General features: G+C 49.0%; 1 protein-coding gene across 1 annotated transcript in view; it reads left to right on the forward strand.

Annotated features, from left to right (window-relative positions):
• The window catches only part of KIAA1549 (KIAA1549 ortholog), a 122,956-nt gene that overhangs the window by 95,852 nt on the left and 9,747 nt on the right, over positions 1-17,357 (forward strand). The window contains exons 15-18 of the mRNA XM_037049290.1: positions 1,247-1,470; positions 2,507-2,660; positions 7,635-7,952; positions 12,802-12,848. Of these exons, the coding sequence (XP_036905185.1) occupies positions 1,247-1,470; positions 2,507-2,660; positions 7,635-7,952; positions 12,802-12,848 (743 nt within the window). The remainder of the gene's footprint in view (positions 1-1,246; positions 1,471-2,506; positions 2,661-7,634; positions 7,953-12,801; positions 12,849-17,357) is intronic.

The following is a 17,357-nucleotide window of genomic DNA, read 5'->3' on the forward strand; positions in this document are numbered from 1 at the left end:
CTACATCTAAGTTGAAATTTAAAAATAAAGTAGAATTAGCTCTTTAGAAAAAAAGATTTTATTTATTTATTTTTAGAAAGAGGGGAAGGGAGGGAGAAAAAAGGAGAGAGAAACAATGATTGGCTGCATTTTGTATGTGTCCCGACTGGGGTTGGAACCCACAACTCAGGCATGTGCCCTGACTGGAATTGAACCGGCGACTTCTGCTTTGTGGGACGACGCCCAACCAACTGAGCCACACTGGTCACGACTAAATTGAAATGTTTTCTTAGCAAGAGGTTCTGGTGCAAATTCCTAGCACATTTACGTTCTCCCGTGAGGGCTGCCTGTATTTCAGGGAACAATTAGATCCTGATGGAGGAAGAGGGGTGTTCTTACTTCTCCTGCCGCTAAGTTACCAAGAACCTCATGCAACCGACTGTCCTTTTCGAACAGTCTCCAAGAAATAGGTGGTTTTGGTCCACTGTGGCACAGCCAGGGACATTCCATTTCATCTTGGCCGGTGGTCCTGCTCTCTCCTCCCAGCCAGATTCCCAGTCTGCACCGCCCCCCAGCACAGCGGACCGGCCACTGCATCCGGTTACCTCACCGCCCCCCAGCATTCACCCGCTGTCCTGCTCCTGGCCCTCCAACATCACACACCCTCTCCCCAGCCCCTCCCCATTCCCTCCCCCTCTTTGGCCTTACCTGCTCTTCAACACCTAGCTCCAGCCCCACCAGGCCAGGGATGACATGCTTCCCTCCACGTGGGTCAGGGGGCTCGTTTGCGTGACACCAGATAATTATCAGTAAGTGTGCGTTCTGCTGTGTGATGCACTTAACCTCGTTGAACCGGTCTTAATTTAAGAGCCTCTGAAGTGGTGATTATTGGGTGTGGAAAATACGTATTCTTTTTCTCAGGGCATTCTGTATCTAGTTGTTAGTGATCCTCTGTATCACCCAAGTTGTAACAGCCCATCTCCCAGGTTTGAGTTCTCTTTGTTGGCTTGGAGGGCCGGTACCACGGCTTCTCCGTCTGACTCGCCCGGAGAGTTTGGGGTTACAGCACCTACAGCAGGCCCCCTACACCCTGTGTGGGTGAGCCTGCCTGTGTCACCCCCTTTGGGGCCTTGTGGGAGCCAAGGGTAGCCATCCAGGGGGCAAGGGATGTGGCAGGATGCCCTTCCCCAAATGCGCTCTGAGCCTGAGTCCCCAAGACCTTTGGGGGCGTCCCTTCCATCTGCACCCTCCTGTCTCGCCCCCTCAGATTCAGACGGCGCTGCGGCACAAGTCGGAGATCGAGCACCACCGCAACAAGATCCGGCTCCGTGCCAAGCGCCGGGGCCACTACGAGTTCCCGGTGGTGGACGACCTGTCGTCGGGGGACACGCGGGAGCGACACCGGGTGTACCGCAGGGCGCAGATGCAGATCGACAAGATCCTGGACCCCACGGCCAGCGTGCCCTCAGTGTTCATAGAGCCCAGGAAGAGGTGGGGCCCCAGGGCAGAGCGGGCGGCCTCTGCTGTTGGAGGGCCCGCTTCTTTTTAAGGGAAAAGTCTCTGAGAACAAGGCAGAGAGGTCTGTAGAGAGAAAGGCTGTGTCGACTAGTGGGGTGATTTGACCCTGCAGGGGCAGCCATCTGTGTGCAGGAGGACTGCTTTCATTCTGCTGCCTGGACCCCCTGGCCTCAGAGTGTTTCCCTGGGTTAATGTTTCCTGGAAGTCAGCATTCTCAGGTGCTGGCCACCCTTCCCCTCCCAGACCTGCCTCTCCCCAGCTTCCTGAGCACCCCCATCTCCTCTCAGCCGGCTCACCCCCAGTATCCTCACCTCCCAGGCTGGTCACCTAGGTCAGTGTGGGTGCATGTCTCATTTCTGGCCCTGTAGGCGTCCTCCCAGTTTTGGGTCTCACCATCCGCTTTGCCTCTCCAGCTCCTGTCCCCTAGCACATGCATTTTCTTAACCACTGCTCTTGGTTATGTTTTCTCTGCTCAAAACCCGTGCTGGTTCCATATGCGACCTGTGCCCCTGGTAACAGGCGGGGCCCACCTGTCCGCCACACAGCAGTAAAGGCAGACCCGTCACTCCGTTAGCTGGAGGCCTCTGGCCCGAGAACCTTCACCTGCATTTCCATTTCTGGCCCTCGGTGTGGTCGTGCCTACCCCTTGCACCCTCTCCCTGTCTGCAGACGCTGTTTGCTCGTCAACGCCCAGCTCAGGCCCTGTGTGGCCAGCGATGCATCAGTAGCTCACACTGACCATGCCTGTGTCTGCGTGTCTGTGTGACTAAGCAACACCGTGAGCGTGTACCGCCTCGGTGGTTCTCTCTTGTTCCTTGTGTGTTCCTACTGTCTGCCCAGGTAGACAGGCACTTCCTTGGCGCCGAGACTGTGTCTTGTCTCGTGGGCTGTCTATTCCGGTGGCCAGCACGTTGTGGGCGCTCAGAAAATGCTTAGTGTGGAGTTGATAAGCCAGTGGCCGGAAGGGTTATTTCCTCTGAAGGGAACCTCATTTTTTTCCCTCCGGCAGCTCGAGGATCAAGCGTTCTCCCAAGCCACGCCGGAAACAGCAGGTCAACGGCTGCCCCGGAGATGCCGAGAAGGACAGGCTCATCACCACCGACAGCGACGGCACTTACAAAAGGCCCCCCGGCGTCCACAACTCTGCCTACATTGGTTGCCCGGTGCGTAACACTGCCCTTTCCCCCTGGACTCGGAGCCAGGTGGCTGTTTGGGAGGGAAGGCTGCTCTTCTGTGTGGTGCCCTGTGGTGCCCCAGGGCCGGCTGGGTGGGGAAGTGTGTGGGGCAGAGGAGGGAACGGATGCAGGGGGCACTGAAGTCCTATAAGCCAGGGGGCTGCTGGGCTAGCCCTCGGGTAACATACCTCACATTTTTCCGTTCTGTATGCGAGCCTTCTCCTCCTAGGGTTCAGCATGGGCANGGGGTGGCTGTTTGGGAGGGAAGGCTGCTCTTCTGTGTGGTGCCCTGTGGTGCCCCAGGGCCGGCTGGGTGGGGAAGCGTGTGGGGCAGAGGAGGGAACGGATGCAGGGGGCACTGAAGTCCTATAAGCCAGGGGGCTGCTGGGCTAGCCCTCGGGTAACATACCTCACATTTTTCCGTTCTGTATGCGAGCCTTCTCCTCCTAGGGTTCAGCATGGGCACTTCTCAAAGTTAATTAGAACATAGAACCACCAGGAAGGGGGGTTTTGTTTCTGTTTTTATCCCCTTGGTCAGAGCGTTGTTTGGGTTTCGTGGTGATTGGAGGGATAATTAGGGTTTTGCCCCTCCCTTCTGTTTCTGGAAGGCTAAGGAGGTAGTGTATTTGCTAATAACATGTATATTTTATTTCACTGGGAGAAAGAGCTTACTGGAAGCTGAGAAACAGGGAATTAAACATTTCTCTCAAACAGAAAGGGCACAGACCCAGTTGCTTGAAGTGTAAGAGGCAGACGCTGATGGCAGTGAGACACACAGGCCCCACCGAGTAGGGAAGAAAGGGCCAGCCTCCCCGAGGGGCCCTGGGAAGTAGGGACACAAAGGCCCCCAACACGGGGAGCGCCAGATGCAGACGCCTGCAGCCAGGCGCTGGGGTGCAGCCCTGTCTCCTTGCACTAGACAGACACCCCTTCCTGCCCTGGTGGCCAGCTCCCACGGCCTTGTTTAGAGGGAAATGGGCAAAGGTGCCTCCTTAGAGAAGGGGATTCGCGGTCCCTTTAGGCAGCGCTTATTTGCCACCAGCCCTGAATTTGCAGTTTACACTTTGTCTCCTAGATTATACTAATAACTAACAATACCAGACGCTGGGTATAACACGTGCCAACTTCAACTACAGTGGACACGTGAGCATCTGAAGGAAGTAGCCCTTTCCTTGGGAGTTTAGGTATTTCTAGAGCCCTCAGGACTGACCGAGCCCCTCACCCCTGCCCCTGAGGACTGGAGAGCTGGCGGCCAGCAGTCTCCGTTGCTCCTCCGGAGACCGGATGTCCTTTTCGTGCCCTGGGAACGAATCCCTGAGGTCGGGCAGCCATCGCCGGCAGTTCTTACAGTAGATGGCATCCTTGTGCCGCCTGTTGGAAGCGCGGTTGTCCGGGCATCTGCTGTGTTTGGTTTGGTCCTGCCACGTGAGAAATGCTCCCCTCTACGCTTCCCAAACCAGCAGGGCTCATTCTCTCCAAGGAATTTGCAGGGGAGCGTTTTCAGGCCCTGTTTTTTTTCCTTAGTACCCTGAGCGCCATTGCCCTTGTGAGTGCCAGGGAGCACGTGCGGGGAATGACCCGTCCCTCCTTGTTCTCCTCTCGCTCTCACCTTCACCCAGGACTCGTCAGGCCTCTTTCCTGGTGTCCCAGCCCATCCTTTTTCTCCTTGCCTTTTTTTTTTTTTCTTTCTTTCAGAAAGCACAGAGGTTTCTCCTTTAGCTGGTAGAAGGAAGCCCTTCCCTGGAGTTCACCACCTCATCTCCAATGGCTCCATTTCCCCCCAAAGATTTACTAAAAGGAAAGTCTTCCTCAGTGGACTTACTTTCTCTGCCTAAAAATTCTGGAACACACATTTTCAAAGATGCCTTTCTCAGAACTCACCTAGACATGTGTGTTTTTTAGTTATCTTAATTTTTTTCACTTGCCCCCTCAAAATATCTCCTTGAGCCCTAGCTGGTGTAGCTCAGTGAATTGGGCGCGGGCCTGCGACTCAGACGATCGAGGTTCGATTCTCAGGGCACATGCCTGGGTTGCAGGCCAGTTCCCTGCAGGCCAACTCCCAGCAGGGGATGCACGAAAGGCAACCATACATTGATGTTTCTCTCCCTCTCTCCTTCCCTTCCCCTCTAAAGATAAATAAATAAAATCTTAAAAAAGAAAATCTCCTTGAAAACTCGGTTCTCCTGAAGTGAAAAAAAATATTCCCGGATTTCTTATAACTAAGTTTACTGTTATCACTCAAGCCTAGGCAAATGATGGCCCTCAGGCCAAGGCCAGCGTGCTGCTTCTTTTTGTAAATAAAGCTTTATCGGAACACAGCCATGCTCATTTATTTGCATGCTATTTATAGCTGCTCTTGCAACCAGGGCAGGGTTGAGTTAGTTATAGCAGACACTATATGATTCAGGAAGCCTAAAATACTTGCTGTCTGACCCTTTCCGGAACAGGTTTGTCGACCCCCGATACAATTCATCATTCGAGCCAGACTCTTGTGAGAGTGAACGGAAACACGTAATTATTGTACTGGGACCACAGACATAAATCAAGATTGTCCTGGGCCCACCAGGGTGTGTGATCACTCTCTTATAATACCCCCAGAATAGGCCCCAGAATATATCGTTTCTGGTGACGGAAGGTAAAAAAAAAAAAAGCTCATATATGTTTCTGAAGAATGATAGATGGACACCTATCTCGTGCAAAGGAAACAGACTGAGTGTAACAGAGTTATCGGACCGAGGTTCCGGAGACTGGAATTCAAATTCCAACGGGGCACTTGGAGACGCAGCCGATTTTCCCTTTTCACGGAGCACACCCCGCCCGGGGAGTGCTGGGCTAGGTGCTGAGGTGTAGGACGTGCAGGCGGCCTGTCTTGGGCTGCAGGTTCTCAGAGTCTAGCATGAGAAATGAGGGGCAAGGACGAGAAAGGACAGGAAGCTCCAACATCATGGCTGCGTGGCTCTGGGCCTTCTTGGCGGGATGCGTGGGGCCCGTGGGCACCCACAGGAACTTTCCTTCCCACCTTCAGGACGCGTGTCACTTGTTAATAAGAGTTAAAGCTTCGCTAAAGTCAGGGCCCCTAAGGGTGAGATTGGCAATGGCTGTAGCTCTAGACTCTCCCCAGGCGGGTGTAAGATTCCCTCTACCCCGCCCCCCCACCCGCACCGTAGAATCCCAGTTTGGGCTTCTGGCCCTGTACACGGTCACGTGACCTGCTTCCTTGTAGCACAGCTACCTTGTCTGCTGCTGGAACCACCACCAGGGACATCACTTCTGTCTCGGGAGAGACCCTTTTATGTAGCAGCAGGTTGTGCTCCCAGACACACTTTTCTCTTTCTCCACCAGGAACTGGTGGCTGGTGGCACACCGCTGACCACACATTTCCAAAGCAGTGGCACCCCGAGAAAACCAATCATGGGGGAAGGGCTCGCCTGTGGACCTTCTGTCTGCCTCAAAAGAAAAGGAACCCAGAGTTCATTCAATGCTGTGTCATAAACGGGGGATCCCCTTTGAGGCCCAGAATCCTTACTTGGATTTCCTAGATGACACATGTCACTTGGTAGAACCTTTACTGGGATATTGCTGTCATGGCAAAACAGATGTACAGGACGGGGGAGGGGACGCACCTGCCCCAGGTCGGGTGGGCAGTCGGAGCCTCAGATTCTGCCAGAAGAGTCCAGAAATCTGGCATTTTCAGATTTTTGCAATTAGTGGCTAAGTATGTTTTTAGAAACTCTGTGCGGGCCAAGAAAAACCAGTCTGTGGGCTGTTTGTGGGTTTGCCAGGTTGTAGAACAGCTTTCTCCCGGTTTGAAGTGAAGCAGCTGCTGGCCTGAAGCGTCTGGCCCTGGCGTGGGGCATACCTGCTCGTCTCTCGGGTGGGCCACGGTCATTAGGGAGCGCTTTCCAGACCGTTGGCCGAGAGTAAGGTTGCGCCTGTGGAATGTATTTTTCTCGATGAGAGACTGAGTGATCCAAACAGATTCTGGAATTTCTCCCTTGGGCCCTTCGACGGAGTGACCCAGCCAGCTGAGCTCAACCTCGGACCAGCAGGGCGAGCAGAGCATTGTGGACAAAAGACCTCCTCTCTCCCCCGCAGGGGCCCCGGGGCCCCAGCCTGTCCTGTAGAACCTCTTCTTTCTTCCTTGTCCATTGGTGTGACCGGGACGTGTGGGCATCCGGAGCTGCGGAGACCTGGAAGGCCTCTTTCTGCGTTGGTCCGCTGCTTTGTCTCTGACAGTTTATCTGACTGTGTGCGATGACAGCCTTTTGCTCATAAGGAAGCATCAGAAGATTAAAAGAAAAAACAACCCTGTTACTTACACCCTTGCCTCTTAGATAGAGGGTACGGAAGGGCATTTAAACCTTTCTTGCTGAGTCATGTGATCCAGAGGTATGTCCATCTGAAGACAGTTTCTGAATAGATAACTACTGTTTACTGTTGTGAACTGGTGCCATAATAGGTATTAACATTATGTGCACACGCAGTTCAAACGAGATGGTGACTTTGACCTCTCTTGGGTGTGGGTAGGGCTTTTTCCCCCCAACTGTTAGTAGTCAGTGGATTGCTTTGGTTTTTGGTTTCTGTACCTGTGGAAGGTTGACCAGGTATTGCAGTGAGTAGACCCTTGAGACATCAGTTTGCGTTACTTGGGGGTTTTCAGTTAAAACATATGCTTCCAGGTACCGAAATGCATTTCATGTAGTTGCATGAGTTTTGCCGGACAAATGACTGTTGACTGTTTTTCTTTTTTACCTTTATTCCTGATTCAGACTTCTTTTGCACCGTTGAGAGCTAACACGCTTTCCTCTGCTGTCATCTTAAAAATTCTTACCGGAAACCTTTCCCTCCGTGTTGGTGGAAATCGCTCAATTCCACGCTGGCCCTAGGGAGAGCTTTGTTTGCAGGTCGCCACGGCGCTCGTGTCTGACCCTCCTCCCTTCCTTTGCTGTGTCCCCGCTGTAGTCCGACCCTGACCTCCCGGCAGACGCACAGACGCCGTCTTCTGCAGAGCTGGGCCGCTACCCGGGCCTGCCCTTCCCGGCCCCCCAGTACGTCCCGCCCCAGCCGTCCATCGAGGAGGCTCGCCAGACCATGCACTCCCTCCTGGACGACGCCTTTGCCCTGGTGGCGCCAAGCAGCCAGCCCGCCAGTGCCGCGGCCGCGGGCTCCGGGGTTCCAGCCGGCCTGCCCGTGAACAGCACCCCTTCTCGGGAAGAGAGACGAGCCACCCAGTGGGGGTCCTTCTACAGCCCAGCTCAGACGGCCAACAACCCGTGCAGCGTAAGTGTGGGCCTTCTGGCATTCTCTAGTCTGGAGCTTTGTTGATTCTTCCCCTCCGAGCCCTTTCACCGTGTTACACGCCAGGGGGAGCTGTCGCCGTCTCACACCAGGATCATGGGGAGGACTTCCTGTTGTCTCCCTGCCTCTGGTCTTGAATCCAGGATGGCGGGTGGTGGCTGGCTAGTAAGGTGCTGTGTGTTGGTGTTGACCGGGCCAACACGCTGAGAGGCCAACACAAGATGAGTCCTCTGGGTGACAGGAGGTCTCGTGTCGGTGACAGGTGTGCCACATAGTGGTTAGACAATGACATACTTTACAAAGTGGTCCCTCTAGTATTTTCTGTACCTACCCGGTACTGCACGTAGTTACTACAATATTACTGATGGTAGTCCCCATGCCCTACCTCCCCCAGACTGTTCTGGAACTACCCATCTGCACTTCTCAGTCCCTTCACCTTTTGCACCCAGTCCCCCAGCCACCGCCCCTCCCCCCCCCCGTCCGCCATCAGTCTGTTCTCTGTATCTGTGAGTCTGTTTCCATTTCGTTTGTTCGTTTATCTTGTTCATCAGATTCCACAGGTAAGTGAGTTCATATGGTATGTGTCTTTCTCTGACTGGCTTATTTCACTGAACATGATACCTTCTAGGTCCATCCATGCTGTGGGAAACGGTAATGTTTCATTCTGTTTTCATGGCCAAGTGACATTCCACTGTGTGTGTGCTTCATGGCTTTTTTACTCACTCCTCTGCTGATGGGCTGCGTCCATGTCTTGGCTGTCGGAAGTCATGCTACAACGAACATAGGGGTGCATGGGTTCTTTTGAAGTAGTGTTCTGAGTTCTTTCTGACTTGAACTCGTTTGCTGCCGGCCTTTACATATCACCTCTCTCTGCTCCCAAAGCTCCTTGCATTTTCTGTGAAGAAATCTGTGGCCATCTTCATGTCCCCTGTTTCTTAGAGGGGCTGTACGTGCCCCATCTCCTAGGAAACCTGGATAGTTCTTGTCACTTAATAAGTTTTCATCCCCTCCCCCTCCCCCCCCGAATAACCAGTATTCCATTTATCTTCAGAGTCAGCTCTTTCATTCAATTCAGGAAGACTTTATTTTAGTTCCGAAGTAATTTTCTTACTCTGTTCCGTTTATTGGAGTCAAGGGTAGTGTCTTTGTTCGTGCATCTTTGTTGGTTTTAGATATCTACCCCTTTATCTCTTAATTGCTTTAGTGACTTTGTCCTTTTTTCTCTGCCTCTCTGCCTTCATTATGATTCTCACGGGCCTTTTCTCTGTGACATTCATTTGATTTTAAGCCTCGTCTATACTTTTCTCCGTTAGTTGATTCCTTCAAGTCACAGTGGCATGATTTCGGTCCTCAAATTATTTCCACCCTCTACGGGCTCCCATTTCAGGTCATTTTGTTGTTTTATCATCTCATTGTTGAACTTAAAAAAAAAAAGAGTTGCTCTTTTTATAGTACTTGTAGAGAATCTGACTGTTGCTTGCATTTCCTCCTCGACCGGGTTGTCTTTTGTGTATGTTCATTTTTGAAACTGGCGTTTGCTGGTTTGTTCACTCACTTGGTGGCTGTAGCGTATTCACAGAGCTATGGTGCTGTTCTCTTTGCAGTCGAGGCAGGCAGGTTTTTCCTAACTTCACTGTCGTTTGCTAGGATGTGGGTAAATTCACCTTTGTATTTTTCTTACTTTATTTGGGACCTGTTGTCTGCATGAGGATTGCTTTCCATTGATGTTTCTGAGTCCTGACCTCATGGAGGAGGGGGAAGGGCAGGCCTGGTGGGGGTGGGTCCGGCCCTCCTTGGGAATTGGTGCCCTGCTGGCGCTATGGTGGTCTTGTTTCACCGACACTGTCCTACCCTGCACCCACGCACCCAGCTGGAGTATAGTGCACGGCAGTGAGCGTCTGTCCCTTCATCGTCAGACGCACGACTTGAAAGGTGGGACAAGACGTGGTGGTCCTTCCTGCTTCTCCTGACGTCCTCTTGTCCTTTCAGGGATTCCTAATATCTGAGCTTTTCCTTAATTCCTCCCCTCCTTTCCTTTCCAGTACTGCCTCTGAACCCCCCAGTCACCGGCTTTCCAAACGGGAAGGTAATTTTGCATATTCCGGGGCTGGAAATTGCAGAATTAGGAGCCGCATTGTGCTGCCAGCGTCTTTCATTTTTTTTTTCCCCTTGGTCACCACTTTTCACAGCTTTTGACATGATCCTGCTCCGTTTACCTGTGTGGTTTCTGCGGATGAATCTTAGCAACAGTCTCCCACCGATTTGTTCCCAGCTGTTGGAGAGGAACAGCTCTGTGATCATGCCTTAAAGTACCCCCTCAACTAAGAAGTTTAACCCGGAGCACGGTTTTTATAAATGTGCTTATTAAATGGTTTTCTCCTCGTGGGTCTTACCCTTGTCTATTTCGATGAGAATGATAGCAGTTGGATGCAGTAGAAAATGAGAATCATTGGTCGTATCTGTGCGTATCCAATGTAATTTCCATGTGTGTATGAATCGGTCACGAAGGTGTTGTTTGTTGCCAGGAGGAGCTTGGTCGCCCTTTGTTTGCTTCTTCTGACCACACTCACAACACTACAGGAGGGTGGGTTTCAAGGTGGCTTCAGTTACCCTGTGACCCTGACTACCCTGACTTGCCACCTGGTGACGTTTTTGCCACTTTCTGCTGCCCTAAGGGTGTTAGTCGTGCATCGGCAAGTCAGGTTGCTGCTTAGGTAGCATTTCGGCTTCTCTGAGTGGAGTCAGCCGCCCTGGACTGGTCTGTTCAGTGGCCGGTGTGGGCACCCCATCCAAGACATTTACAGGCAGGCCCATGCCAGGCCCATTAACCATTTGGCTCGCCTCTCTTGCTCTGTTGGACGGTTCTTCAAAAGAAGGGATGCGTTGAACCGTGACTTGGATTGACCCAGCTGATCAAAACTTTCAAATTCTATTTTGTCCCTCAAACTTTTACACGGGCGGGACCCATTTTGAAGGAAATGCCCACCATTCTGTCTATGGCATTTTTTTTTTTTTTTTGCAAAAACCTTTTCATCGGGTACACAGTGTCTAGAAAAATAACCTTTTCTGACTACAATAGAGTTGAGATGCCCAGCACTGCAATAATAAAACAGAATGGGCAGCTGTTCTTCACTGTTTTCCTTTTAGTTTATCTCGTATTAGATGCCCCCCCCCCAAAAAATCCTTATAGGTAATCTGCTAAGCCTTGATCTTTTTTGTTTTGCTTTGCACGTGAATAGGTTTTAAAAATCAAAGCTGTGCTGAATAATCTCTTCCCACTCTCACTCAGATTTCCCTTTAATTGTTTGGAAAGACAATCGAAGCTTCTTTTCCTTGTATCCCTCCCTTCTTCTACACCCCCCTTGGCCTGTTTTATCTCGGTTGGGGAACTCTACAGCTGGGGAACTCTACAGCGGTGTGATCTCTCTCTCTCTGCTGAGGGGATGGGACCAGGGAGGGTCCGAAGGTGAGGGAGCCCATCACAGCTTCCTGTCTAACAATGCCTTTGGAGCTGTGTGAGGCGTGGAGCTCGTTCTGTCTGTGGGGTAAGGAAACAGGCCCCAGAGGCTGAGGAGCTTGGCCAGTCCATCTGACTCCAGAACATCTACATTTTCAAGATGATAGATATGGAGCTAAGGACGAGAGTTCGGTGTTGGGAACCGTGGGCAGTAAGTGCGGTGCGGTGGGTAGTTAGAAATGTGGTCTTTGGAGTCAGACAAGTTTGGAGGACATCGCTTAACTTCTTTGTGAGTCAGTGTCGTCTGCAGGACAGCGGCAGTGAGCCCCCCGTTCTGGTGTCCCCGTGGGCCTGAGCGCGTGCCCACGTCACGCCTACTACCAAATACTAATTCGGTGAACAGCAGCTTGAAAAAAAGAAAGGTCTACTGTTAGAGCAGGTCCATGACTGAGGCTGAGTTAGTAACTGAACTCGGAGCTCGATCCTGGACAAGCAGTGGGTTCCAGCTGCCTGGAGCTGGGGGGACTCTGTGCAGAGTCGCTGTGCTGCTACGTGACTCGGTTCCCAAATAACGATCCATTCACAGTCATTGAAATGTTGAGCTAGGAGTCCCGTGTGGGTTAGGGGTGGGGTATGCTGATCTCATGAGGAATGCAACACAGGTATATGTAGATGTACTCATGTTTCTTTAAAGCTGAACCTGTATGGTTTTAGTCAAAAGGCACTTGGGTTAGCTCACGTTAGCTCCAGGAAACAGCGCTGATGGAAGGACAGGAAGGCATCTTACGGGGTTTCAGAGTAAGGAGCACGGCCGGGCCTCCTGGAAGCCAGAAGATGGCCAGAATCTGAAAGTGCTCACTTCACATTTCAGAGCCTCATTTCTGGTTCTTTATATTCTTTCTCGTTTTATAACACGCTTCAGCATTTGCACAGTTGAGTTTCTTCAGCGTATTGGAATTGCTACTGGGCACCCATAAAATCAGGGGACTCTTTGTGACTGAGGTTGATAGAGTCACTTGTCATAAAAGTGGGCCTTTCCTGTCTGCTGTGTTAGCAGAGGCTGCAGATTTATTGAGAACAAGCCTGTAAGGAAGAGCAGGCACAGAAATCCTATTATTTATATTTTTACTAAAGAAAGAAAGGTCTAGAAATTAGTTGTGCGTTTTTTTGAAGTCTGGGAACCCAGTTCTCCAAATAAACTCCTGGCATGACTTGATGGCTGGATGGCAGAGTGCCCCCAAAGCAGGCTGACTTTTTATGAGAAAATAATTCTCCTGAAAGTTGATCCCGTAAACCTAAATTTGTAAGTTTGCTGTTGTCACCTCCTAATAAGCGTTGACTGTTAATCTTCATCTTTCTTTGGATTTCTTCCAGAGATACGAAGACTATGGGATGACGCCTCCAGCAGGCCCATTGCCAAGGTAAACTTTTCAGGAGAAAATGTATTAGGACTTCCTCATGTAGGCTGTTTTTTAAAAAATTCAATGCTCTAACTCATTTTTGTAGCTAATGTGAGCAGATGCAAAGCTCTTGAGTTGCCTTTTCTCAGTCTAACCAGAAGAGGAGAAAAAAGTTAGAATTGAAGTTCTGCAAACAGCGATACCAGACTAGGTAATTTGTGGAGGACAACCAGAAAGGTTAGACAAGATTTTAAAATAAAAATACAAAGCCCAGAGAGCTAACAGGACAGGGAAGTGGTATGGGGGCTAAGATCTAGCAAATCCAGAGAGGCGGCCCTGCCTTTGGGGCCGCCGTCTCCCAGGGCCACCTGCAGACATTGGGGGAGGCGGCAGAGAAGCCGAGCAAAGCTTTCAGCAGACTTCACGGGGCTGGGAGGACTAGGGCGAGGGCAGGTCCCTGTAAACCCCGAAGGTTTGGGTTCAGACCCTTAGGGGTTATTCCTTGGCATCAGGGTTAATGGAAAGTAGATGGGTCCCTACAAGAACTAAACCTCAGCGTCGCGTGGTTTCAGGCCCTGATTGGTCGAGGGGACCAGACGTTGTGCGTCCTTCCAGCTGCCTGGTTGAAATGAAGGTGATTCTGCTTCACAGGAAGATGGCCTCCCATCACCCGTATTGTTTTGCATGAGGTCGAACACACAGACACAAAGAGCCTGGCACAGGTGTCAAGATTGGATTTGAAAAACGACACCTGGCTTACAAGAGACAGGAGAAGGCAGAAAGGATAGGAAATGCCACCAATGATTGATCAACTTGACCTACTTGACATGTGTAGAACACAACTGAATAACCACAGAATACACATACTTTTAAAGCACAAGATTTAAAAAATGTTACCACTGGCTGGGCCATAGCAAATCTTAACGAATTTCAGATCATTGAAATCACTCAGAATATATTTGCCTAGTACAGTAAATTTTAGTTAGAAATCAATAATAAAAGATAACTAGAAAGTCCCTGTGTGTTTACATATTACTCAGTATCCTTTCTAAGTCGCTGGTATGCTGAAGAAATCACATTGGAAATTAAAATGTATCTTGAAATGAATAATTAATGAAAACACAACATAGCAGAAGTGGGATGCAGTGAAAGCCATATTTAGGAGGAATTTGATGTCTTAAGTGAATATATTTGAAAAGAAAAAAAAACAGCTGAAAATTAATCATTTAAGCCTCCATTTCAAGATGTTAAAGAAAGATCCAGTTAGAACTAAAGGAAGGAAAAGGAAGGAATAATAAAACTAAGACTAGAAATCAGTGAAGTGGAAAATCAGGGCCATAATAGAGAGGATGAAAGAAACTGAAAGTTCTTTGAAAAAGCTGATAAAATTGCTAAACCCTTGGAGAACTTGATCAAATCTTTGACATTATCAGTATGAGAGATTAAAAAGGACCTCTGAGCCCAGATATTACAGAAATGAAAATGACCTTAACAGATTGTAAAAAGATTCTCTGAACATATTTTTATTAACAAATTTGAAATGGAAGAATTCCTCAAAAGGGAACACCTGAATAATCAGACAAGTATTAAAGGAGCTAAAATCACAGTTAAAATTCTCCTCACAAAGAAGACTCTGGGCCCAGGTGGCTTCGACAGTGAATCCTACCAAGAACACTAATGGAAGAAGAGATGCCTGAATTGCCACACAGCGTCTTCTGAGCAATAGAAAACGAGACCAGCATAACCTTGATACCAAGAACAACACAAGGGCAAGGACATTGCAAGAAAGGAAACATTATGGGCCAGTTTCACTCATGAACACAGATGCAATGAACTCAAAACTAAATATTAGCAGACATCCCCAGCGATAGGTACAAAAAGATAACTGTATCGTAACCGAAGTGAATTTATCCCAGCAGTGCAAGGGCGAGTTAGTATTAAAAAAAAAATCAATTAATTCACTACTTTGAGTAGAATAAAGGCGGAAACTTTTTTCATTTCACTAGATGCAGATAAAACTTAACATCCTTTTATGGTAACACTCCTGGCAAACAAAAACTAAATACAAACTAATAAAAGTTGTCGGTGAAATGTAAAAACTTCCTCCTCTGAGACGAGGAGCAAGACAAAGATGNAATAGAAAACGAGACCGGCATAACCTTGATACCAAGAACAACACAAGGGCAAGGACATTGCAAGAAAGGAAACATTATGGGCCAGTTTCACTCACGAACACAGATGCAATGAACTCAAAACTAAATATTAGCAGACATCCCCAGCAATAGGTACAAAAAGATAACTGTATCGTAACCGAAGTGGATTTATCCCAGCAGTGCAAGGGCGAGTTAGTATTAAAAAAAAAATCAATTAATTCACTACTTTGAGTAGAATAAAGGCGGAAACTTTTTTCATTTCACTAGATGCAGATAAAACTTAACATCCTTTTATGGTAACACTCTTGGCAAACAAAAACTAAATACAAACTAATAAAAGTTGTCGGTGAAATGTAAAAACTTCCTCCTCTGAGACGAGGAGCAAGACAAAGATGCCTATTGTGTTACTTTTATTAACTGCCCTGGGGAGCCTATCTGGTGTAATAAGGCGAGAAAAAGAAAGATGAAGGAATTCAGAGAGAAAAATAATACAGTAGTATTCACAGGTGATATAACTCTGTAGTAGAAAATCCCAAAATGTCAATATATAAATTGTTAGAACGAAGGAAATTTAGCAAGATGGCTAAATAGCAAGCTAGTTAAATTATGGGGTGGCTGGATATAGCATCAGTTTGTAAAAATCTGTTTTTTTCATGTTTATGAGCAATAGGCAGACAATAACAAAATTTAGAGATACTATATAAAATACCATTTAAAAATATAACATACCGGAGAATAAATATAACCAAAGTTATTCAGGGCCTCTAAATAAAGGTGTTCGTGGATTGGGCACCCAATTTTTAATAGTATATTTTTAAAAGATTTTATTTACCTTTAGAGGGGAAGGGAAGGAGAGAGGGAGAGACAGATCAATATATGGTTGCCTCTTGTGCGTCCCCTGCTGGGAACTGGCCTACAACCCAGGCATGTGCCCTGACTGGGAATCGAACTGGGATCCTTTGGTTCACAGGCCCATGCTCAATCCACTGAGCTATACCAGCCAGGGGATGCTCTGCTTCCTTTTTCTTTTTTCTGTTAGTTTTCTGCATGCTCCCTCATTTTCAGAGGGGCTCGTTTTATTTCTCAGTGACTGCACTCCCCCCCGCCCCCCGGTGCTGCTTTGTGGTCCCAAAACAACACAGGCAGAGGGACCACGTGGGGCTCAGGTGATGCTGGGGAGAGTGAATGACAGGGGACCGTGCGATCTGGTTCACCCAGTTCAGTTCTAGTTTAGACCTGTTGTCCAGTGTAATCATTAATAACTTCCTCTCTCCAAAGTGTTCTGGTTGGGCTGGTCACCTTTCCGGTCATCCAGGTTAAAGGAATCCAGTGTATTTGGATCATACTGAACGACCTGAGCACACACTTCAGGGTAAAAAGGGCTGCCGACATAGGCAGGAGGGGGCTGACTGACTAGGGTCAAGTGGAAATCATGAAGTAGAGGGTGAGACCTCATTCATGGGTGGTCCGTTCAGAGAGTGTAGTGAGGTTAGGGGAGCCCCGGGGTGCAGACTGACCTTGTACTAAGCTTCAGATCTGTCAAGTCAGAGATGCCAGACGTCTCTGTCTGAGGTCCATCTGAAAGGGCAGCAGTTATTCAGAGAGAGGAGTGCAGAGCGCCTGCCTGGGTTCGTTTGCCGAGGTGCTCTCCAGAAATAACACCGAGCCGTGGGGGCGAGTCAGGCACTGTCTCACCGAACCGGCTGGAGCTGTTGAGTACTGGTTGACTGTTATTTGCAAAGAACTGCCCTTAGACTATCATCTTTTTTTATATTCTTGAATTTCTTTGGAAGAGTGGTTCTTAAGTGGGATTCTGAGAGCTCTAGCCAATTTTGCAACCCTTTCAGGGGGCCCACAAGGTCAAAACTATTTTCCTAATAATACTAAGATGCTATTTGATGTTTTTCATTGTGTTGCCGTTTGCACTGAGGTGCAAACGCCATGGCGAGTGCAAAGGCTGGTGCCTTAGTGTCAGTCAAGACAGCAGTGCCAGGTTGTTCAAGTTACCAGAGTATTCTCACCACTGCACAATCACCATTTCCAAAAAAAAAAAGCCAGTTTGATTGTTAGCATGTCCTTGATAGTGTAGTAAAAGGGGTTAATTTTATTAAACCTAAACCCTTGACTCTTTGATAGTCTGTGTGACAACAGAGAAAATACATACAAAGCACTTTGCTGAATGTGTGGTTTTGAAGGAAAAGCTGTGTCCCGGTGTGCGAGTTGAGAACCGAACTAACCGCTGCCGCGTTTTTGCCTGACCCGGCAAGTGGCAGGCGTCACTGTTCAGATGTGGGTGTTTGGCGGATCCTGTCTCGGAAATGACCGGGGTGGGCCCGTCACTTCGAGAAAAACAACTGGCAGTGTCTGTTGCCACTGA

The sequence above is a fragment of the Sturnira hondurensis genome, unplaced genomic scaffold (assembly GCF_014824575.4).
Source record: "Sturnira hondurensis isolate 20B ecotype Veracruz unplaced genomic scaffold, ASM1482457v3 Scaffold0006437, whole genome shotgun sequence".
In the NCBI taxonomy this organism is placed as follows: domain Eukaryota; kingdom Metazoa; phylum Chordata; class Mammalia; order Chiroptera; family Phyllostomidae; genus Sturnira; species Sturnira hondurensis.